Here is a 7906-nt window from a genome sequence, read left to right as displayed (position 1 = left end):
AGAGAGAGAGAGAGAGAGAGAGTGAGAAAGAGAACTTACCATGTAGAGGACTGTAAAGGATCAGTTATAATACTAGAGTATCATGGAGATGACAGAGACTGTTCACATCAGAACGATCAGCAGAGGATATTTGTCGATGTAGAGACTGATGTCATGGGAAGAGAGAGAAAGAAAAAGACGCGAGGCTTGGCCTGGTGGGGTAGCGGTGGCGTGCGACGCGATCATGATCATGGAGGGGTTGATCTAGATATAGAGAGGAAGAACCAGGAGGATGAAAGAAAGAAAGAAAAAAAAAGGAAGAAAAAAAGAATAAAAGAAAAAAAGACATATCGACAAGATCGATCCAAAGGATCATCCTGTCTACCGGATCAGAGATCGAGGCCTGATCTACTTGTGTGTAGATCAGCAGGAGAAAAAGGCAGATTTTTAGCGCGCACGGCGCAGGGTTAAAAGGGCCGTCGCTGCCCGCGCCCGGCCTGCTGCTCTGTTCTGCCCTGCTATCGCCACGCACCGCTTTGGTAGGCCGCTGAGGCTGCGTCCGTTGTTCTGGACCCGGAACACTATCTCCACGCTCGCTGATCTAGCGATAAGTCTATACAAAGACAGAACGAAGGGAAAAACAGGACGAGAAAAAGAACAAGAAAAAAGGAGATAAAAAACAAAAGAAAAAAAAATAAAATAAAATAAAAAGAAAAATCTCAGGAACATCCTGTGATGCGCTGATCAGATCCTGTCAAAAGGCACCTAGGTAGTGTATACTCCATCCATCTATCGGTCTATCTATATGTCTAACTCTGCCAGCATGACCGACCAGGACAGCTCGTACAGACCCCGATCTCCAGACTTCTCCTCGTTCCAGACCTCCTTTCCCCCCTACACTCCATACCCGCTGACGAGCCCCATCGCCCACCGCGCCTCGTACGACGCCTCGCCCTTCTTCACGCCGCAGTACCAGCGCCCGCACGACGACGACATGGCGCGTCGCAGCTCCCGCGTCTCCTGGCAGCAGCAGCAGCCGGAACCCCCGATCGTCCAGAGCAAGCCCATCGACCCCTCGCCGGCCGACGAGCCTGCCAAACGTCCGGGCGCCGGCATCGAGGTCAAGACCAAGTTCCCCGTCGCCCGCATCAAGCGCATCATGCAGGCGGATGAAGATGTGGGCAAGGTCGCCCAGGTCACGCCCATCGCCGTGTGTATGTATCTCCTATCTATCCACGTTCTTCAGAGAAAAGAGAGGGTACTGACAGACCTCCAGCAAAAGCCCTCGAGCTGTTCATGATCTCGCTCGTCACCAAGGCCGCGCAGGAGGCCAAGGACCGCAACTCCAAGCGCGTCACGGCCGCCCACCTCAAGCAGGCCGTCGCCAAGGACGAGGTGCTCGACTTCCTGGCCGACATCATCGCCAAGGTGCCCGACGCCCCCGCCCGGAAGCACGACGACGACGGCAGCGACCACAACGAGGGCGGCCGCCGGAGACGCGTGCGGAAGAAGGAGGAGAGCGATTGATGTTCTTTTCTTTGTTTCTTACGACCGGATGATGGCATGGTTAGATGGGACGGGTGTGCGGGCGTTTGGTCGAGGCTGGGTCTGTGGATACTCTTGGGATGTGCTTAGTTTCCTTTATACATAATTCGGTTGGTGACGGCCATGAATGATATGCGATTCGACGTGTTCAGGTGCCGTAGATCTCTGTAGACGATGTCTGTCCTGGGTATGTAGTTCTGCCGGTCTTGGCGCCAGGGGCTATTGTCGAGACCGCCGAGGCGCGTCTTCTCCAGCTCAGACCGACTCTCCGCCACGAACATGCGACCATGGACTTTGTTATGTGTCTCTCTCTCTCTCTCTCTCTCTCTCTCTCTCCCCCTGTCGTCTTGGGTTTCTTCTTCTAACGATCCCAGTGGTCTCGTCTCATCGGTGGCACCCGCTCGCTGTCCCCCAAGACGTTGCGGACCAGCACGCCCGGGGAGCGCCTGACGGCCTTCAAGCGGACGTGCAACACCTTACAGGTAGCATCTTCACCCTCTTCTCTCTCTCTCTCTCTCTCTCTCTCGATCTCGACGCCAGACTGACGCCTCCCAGCAAATCTGGCGGACGGCCAACTCGCCCTCGGGCGAGCTGACCGCCACGGTGCACGCGCGCAACTGCCTCGACCGTCTCAACAACGTCCTCAGCGACGAGTCCCGCGGCCCGGCTCCGCATCCCTGCCTCGCATACGCCTCGACCTCCCAGATCTACGTGACCGTGACCAAGCTGGCCCTGTCGTCCTACGACGATGGCATGCTGCGCTCCGCCGCCGTCTTCTTCAACACCCTGATCGACGCCGAGGTCGATGGCATCGTCGACAGCCGCATCTTCGCCCGCGCCCTCGTCGACATGGTCCGGCGCGCCGCCGACACCAGCGAAGAGGTGGAGGGACGCCTGGTCGAGCTCCTGTTCGGCATCGCCAACAATATCCGCCTGCAGCCGCAGATCCTGCCCGCGTGGTTCGCGCCCAAACAGACCGACGACGCCCCGGACGGCCGGCCGTCGACCAGCGGGAACGAGTTCGCGGGGGCGACCCGCCGGGAGGACTTCCCGCTGTTCTACCTGCTGATCGACTACGTGCACCACGAGGGGCGTGCGGGGGACTTTGCGCGGACGGGTCTGCTCTACATCATCGGGACGGCGTCCAAGTCGCGCGCGCTGGAGCGGTGGCTGATCGAGAGTGACCTGGCGACGACCATGGCCACGGGTCTGGGGGCGCTCTACAGCCAGCTGAACCGGTGGGCAGCTCCAATCCTGCGGTAGAGGGAGGATACGTCCGGCTGACCCAACTGCACAGGAAACTGTCGTTCTCCGTCTCGGAGGGCGTTGTCCCCCATATCGTGGCCCTGTCCGACCACGCTCCGCTGGAGACTGCCGTGCAGCCCCAGCTGGGTGCGCACATGGACTCGTTCCTGTCGTACCTGCTGTTCTGGCAGGATACGGTCGAGCATTGCCCGTCCGCCGAGGTGAACGACACGCTGCTCGACCACTTCCAGATTCTCTTCTTGCAACAACTGCTGTACGTAACCCAATCCGCGGTCAGGCGGAAAAATCACGATGTGCTGATTTCTTCACAGGTACCCCTCCCTCCTCGAATCGTCCGATGTGGACGGAGGCTCCACGTCCGCCGTTCTCACCTATCTATACCGTATCCTCGAGTCGATCGACCAGCCCGACCTCATCCACCGCATCCTGCACTACCTGCTCGCCTCCCCGTCCCGACCGGACTCTCCGCCCCACGACAGGGCCAAGGCACGCATGTCTCTCAGCCGGAGGAAGTCGCTGGACCTGCTGGCGGCCTTTGCGGAGGAGTACTCCAAGCCGTCGCCGTCTCTGTTCAACCTGGTGGACCTCATCCTGCTGAGCGTCCGGTCGGCGAACCGCCAGACCGTCGTGGCCACTCTGCGCCTGTTGACGGTCATCCTGCGACGACACCACTCCTTTGCGGGGTCGTTGATCACGACCGTCCCGCGCGAGCGGGAGACGCGGCGCACCGTGGGCGCTCTGAACGCGGAGCTGGAGCGGTTCCTGTCCCTGGCCACGTCCATCGTGGATGATCCGACGCTGGACGAGTCGTACGACAACTACCTGAGAGATGCATCCTACGTCCTCGAGTCCCGCCTGTTCGTGCTGCCGCCCGGCGGAAACTTTGTCGACGGACCGGCGGACCGACCGTTGGACGTCCGAAAGGACGACGCGATCCTGAGGGAGCTGCTGGGTCTGCTGGAGACGTTCTTCACGAACAGCGTGGTTGTGAACCTGGCCCTGACGGAGGCGATCACCAGCTTGGCTTCCTCCAACCTTGTTTCCCTCGACGGCTGGCTTCTCGTCGAGCCGTGGAACTACGAATACGGACCGGAGGAGACCCCCGCGTCGAAGATCTGGCCTCCGGAGCCGGAAGCGCAGGGCGACAACGCCCGACAGGCCGCGGACCCCCTGACGCTGATCCGGCTGGCCTACAGGGAGCCCACCTGGTCGAGCGAGGACGTCCCCCTGGTCGCGGCCGTGCTCCAGAAGCTGGTCAGGCAGATCGAGCGGTGGCGCCGCGAGATCGCCGACTTTGACGTGCTGGTCGCCGCGCGCCGCGACCTGCTGCACCACGAGGAGCAGCCGAGACCGCATTCCCACTGGGGCCGGTCTCGACAGGTGTCGGAGCCCCCGCAGGCCGCCCGCGAACGGCCCCTGCAGCGCGCCGCGGGAGTGCTGCTGTCGGAGTCGGTGTCCCCGGCACGGGGGCGGAACGTCCGGCCGGGCGAGGTTCTCCACGACGCATCCGCGGCCTCCTCCCGACCGGGATCCCAGCCGCGAGCGCCCCTGGGCTCGTCTCTCGGGGAGCAGTCGGCCAGAGGGCCTCCCTCGCGCGCAGCGTCCCGGAACCGCGTGGTGGCGGAGGAGCTGCGGCGGCGGCTCGCGATGCCGTTGCGCGTCGACGGTCCGGCGCAGACCTCTCCCTCTGCACCTCCACCTCCTTCGGAATCGCGTCCTGGATCGGCGGAGACGCAGGAGTCCGAGTCGGGCAGCGCGGAGAGCGAGCCGGTGGGAGACGAAAAGGCGTCTGGACATGGGAAGCAGCCGGAGGTGACGCTGGGCCACGTGCTGACGAACACGATCATCCTGTACGAGTTCATCCTGGAGCTGACGGCGCTGGTGCAGGTGCGGGCGAGTCTGTTTGAGGAGGCGGGGTATGTGCGGTAGTCCCGAAGCAAACAATGAGATATGATTTGTTTTTTTTTTTTTTTCTTTTCTTCTCTGCCATGTGCATAAAAGCTGTTCCTCCCGCCAGTGCCTTTGATACCCGTGAGCCGGTCCGTCGTCTCGATCGACGGTCGAGAGCGATTCTTTGTGTTGTAAACCTGGGTTTCGAGAGAGAATGTGCATGATCATTCCGTTCCACTGTAGGTCGATAGGTCGATAGGTCGATAGGTCGATATATCTCCATGGTTTAGATCTAGATCACATGATACCGTTTGATAACCTTGGTACAGTTTCTGGCAGTAACCGTGACATGTTGGTAGTAAAGCCTGTTGATCATTGATGGATTATTATCAATTGATGATTTATATTCATTTTTCGTAGCGGACGTGGCAGTTTTATTTTTATTTATTTATTTATTTATTTTTTTTTGTATCTAAATAAACGCATCCCTCCACCACGGAGAATACATATGGTTGGCGCTTCGGATCCATTGGAAACGAGGCCGCAGAACCATCTTCGTGCAACCCGGACATCCCGATGGTGACAAATACACACGGCTTCATGTACTTACAGCGCCGTCTGACCGCAGGCATCACATCTGGGTCCCAGAGCAGATCAATCATATCAACCGCCCAGCCATGACACCCAGCAGCCTGACGTCCACACAACGCCCCGCCGATCTGACGTCTGGCTGGACCAAGATGGCTTGGCCGCGGGGCGCAGCGGAAGATCTGCGCGTCAAACAGTTCAATGGCATCGTTCGTGGGACCCGCCGAGGTGAAATAAGATCAGCTCCCTTTTCACGGCCCACGTTGCGGCGGCGCTAGGCCGCGTCTATCGCTTCGAGATCGCTCCGTCCCCTTCGTCTGACCATGGGTTGACGTCTGTCTGTCTATCTGTGTGATATATATGTATATATATACACACAGATATCTAGCATCTGGGCCTCATCATGCGCAAGCCCGCAGACGCAGACCACGTCCCCGCCGACCCCCCGTACGACGACCGCGAAGATGCCCCTTTCCTCAGCTCTCGTCCCGACGCCTCAGGGGAGGAGAGCCATGTCCCTCCTCCAGGTCGTCCTCGCGATGCTGACTCCGACGACGCCGCCCGCAAACGCCTCCGTCTCCGTCTCATGTTCACCCTCTTCGCCATGATCCTCGCCGTCGAGACCGGCAACGCCATGGTCAGCGGCCCCACGACCCGCATCTACGAGTCCATCGCCTGCCGCCAGTTCTACGAGGTGCAGGACCCGACCAAGGTCGGTCCCGACGGCCAGGTGCCCGAGGAGCTGTGCAAGAGCAAGGAGGTCCAGGGCGAGGTGGCCATGGTGACCGGGTACGGCGAGTTCTTTGACGGCCTGTTCAGCATCATCCTTGCGATCCCGTACGGCCTCATGGCGGACCGCTACGGGCGGAAGTCCACCATCTGTCTGGCCATTCCGGGGTTTGTGTTGAATATGGTGATTACGTTGGTGGTGCTGTGGTTCTCCAACATCTTCCCGCTGCGCGCGGTCTGGCTGTCGTCGCTGGCGTGGCTGTTCGGTGGAGGGTTGGTCGTGTCGGCGTCCATCATCTGGACCATGATGGCGGATGTGACGACCGAGTCGCAGAGGTTAGCAGCCCAGTTCTTCTTCTTCTTCTTCTTCTTCTTCTTCTTCTTTTTCGCCGTGTCTTGATGGCTAACTCGACCAGGGCGGCCATCTTCTTCCAGTTCGGCGTGGCCGCCATGGGCTCCGACTTCATCTCCAGCGCCGCCAGCTCCTGGCTGATGGGCCTGGACCCGTGGATCCCCATGCTCGTGGGCTGGGGCATCATGCTGGCCGGCGTCCTGGCCGGTCTGTCCCTGCCGGAGACGATGCATGCGTTCCCCTCCATGCCGTCCGACGCCAGCCATGAGCTGTCCGATCTCCGCCCCGGCGACAAGGAGGAGGAGGAGGAGGAGGAGCTGCCGTCCCCGGGGCCCACGCCGACCACCAAGACCGAGGAGCGATTGACGACCACCCTGCGCCGAAAGGTCTCGTCGACGGTGTCTCCCTACGGCTTCGTCGTCGAGAACCGCCAGGTGCTGCTCCTGCTGTCCGCATTCCTCGTGTACCGCCTCAGCCGCGGCACCGCCTGGTTCCTGGTGCAGTACATCTCGGTGCGGTACGGCTGGACGATCGCGAGCGCCAACTTCCTCGTCTCGCTCAAGTCGGCCTTCACCGTCGTCCTCTTCACCGTCATCCTGCCCACCTTCTCGTGGTACCTCGTCAGCCGCCGCGGCACCGACACCCGCCTCAAGGACCTCATCCTGACCAAGGCGAGCATCATCTTCCTCCTCCTGGGGACCTTGGGAATCGGCCTCTCCCCGGACATCGCGACCATGATCGTCTGCATGATCGTGCAGACGCTCGGCGCGGGCTTCGTCTTCGCCGCGCGCTCCCTCATCACGACGCTCGTCCAGCGCAACCAGACCGCCCGGCTGTACACCGTCATCGAGATCCTGCAGGCCGTCGGTGCCATCATCGCCAGTCCGACCGTCACCGCCTTCTTCCAGTGGGGGCTCGACCTGGGCGGGTTCTGGGTCGGCCTGGCGTGGATGGTGGCCAGCGGGTTCTTTGGGCTGGTGGCCATGGTCGTGTGGGCGTTTCGCGTGCCCGGCGTCAAGCTGGAGGGGGAGGATGATGAAGATGCGGAGAGATGAGTTGAGCTGTAAATATAAATATAGACCTGCTTTCTCGGTTTGGTTTGTTTTGAGCGTTTTCTTTTTTTTTTTTCCTTTTCTTATTATTATATATATATATAGACTTTGCTGCTTATAGAGTTTCTTCCGCATGCATGCACACAGGCGCAATTATTTCCGTTACGGTTCGGTTCGAGGTCTGTATTTCATCTCGCGCTGAAAAATACATCTTTAGTTGTCTGTCTACTATAGCGTTAACCCTTTTTGACCGTCCCTCAATTGATATAAATTAATACTTGATCTAAACCTTCTGTACCCAGCGCCAATTATCCTTTCCTTCCACGAGCCACTTACTATGTACATGCATCATCCAATCCAAGCGGAATAGCGCAACCCATTGCACATTGGAAAAAGCTTACCTTAACCTGCCACGCGAGGCGGGGCAAAAGACCAAGACCGATGGTGCCGCATCGTCGGAGCCGCCAGCTAGCGGCTCCAGCTCCGCGTCCTGTCTAAGATTATC

General features: G+C 59.5%; 3 protein-coding genes across 3 annotated transcripts; all 3 read left to right on the top strand.

Moving 5' to 3' along the window:
- Positions 1–802: 802 nt before the first annotated feature.
- Positions 803–1506, top strand: VTN00DRAFT_6617 (uncharacterized protein; the record flags this gene model as incomplete). Its single annotated transcript, XM_069433273.1, has 2 exons — positions 803–1193; positions 1256–1506. 2 exons carry the CDS (start codon positions 803–805, stop codon positions 1504–1506), a joined length of 642 nt encoding a protein of 213 aa, XP_069286671.1.
- A 145-nt stretch (positions 1507–1651) lies between these two features.
- Positions 1652–4719, top strand: VTN00DRAFT_6616 (uncharacterized protein; the record flags this gene model as incomplete). Its single annotated transcript, XM_069433272.1, has 6 exons — positions 1652–1676; positions 1741–1820; positions 1899–2006; positions 2080–2762; positions 2822–3043; positions 3102–4719. The coding sequence occupies 6 exons, from the start codon at positions 1652–1654 to the stop codon at positions 4717–4719; spliced, it is 2736 nt and encodes a 911-aa protein (XP_069286670.1).
- A 952-nt stretch (positions 4720–5671) lies between these two features.
- On the top strand, positions 5672–7404 carry VTN00DRAFT_6615 (uncharacterized protein; the record flags this gene model as incomplete). The annotated part of the gene is made up of 2 exons (XM_069433271.1): positions 5672–6333; positions 6414–7404. The coding sequence occupies 2 exons, from the start codon at positions 5672–5674 to the stop codon at positions 7402–7404; spliced, it is 1653 nt and encodes a 550-aa protein (XP_069286669.1).
- Positions 7405–7906: the final 502 nt, after the last annotated feature.

Source organism: Thermoascus crustaceus (assembly GCF_041956765.1).
Source record: "Thermoascus crustaceus strain CBS 181.67 unplaced genomic scaffold VTN00scaffold_4, whole genome shotgun sequence".
NCBI lineage: Eukaryota > Fungi > Ascomycota > Eurotiomycetes > Eurotiales > Thermoascaceae > Thermoascus > Thermoascus crustaceus.
This window is presented reverse-complemented; position numbering and strand designations above follow the sequence as displayed.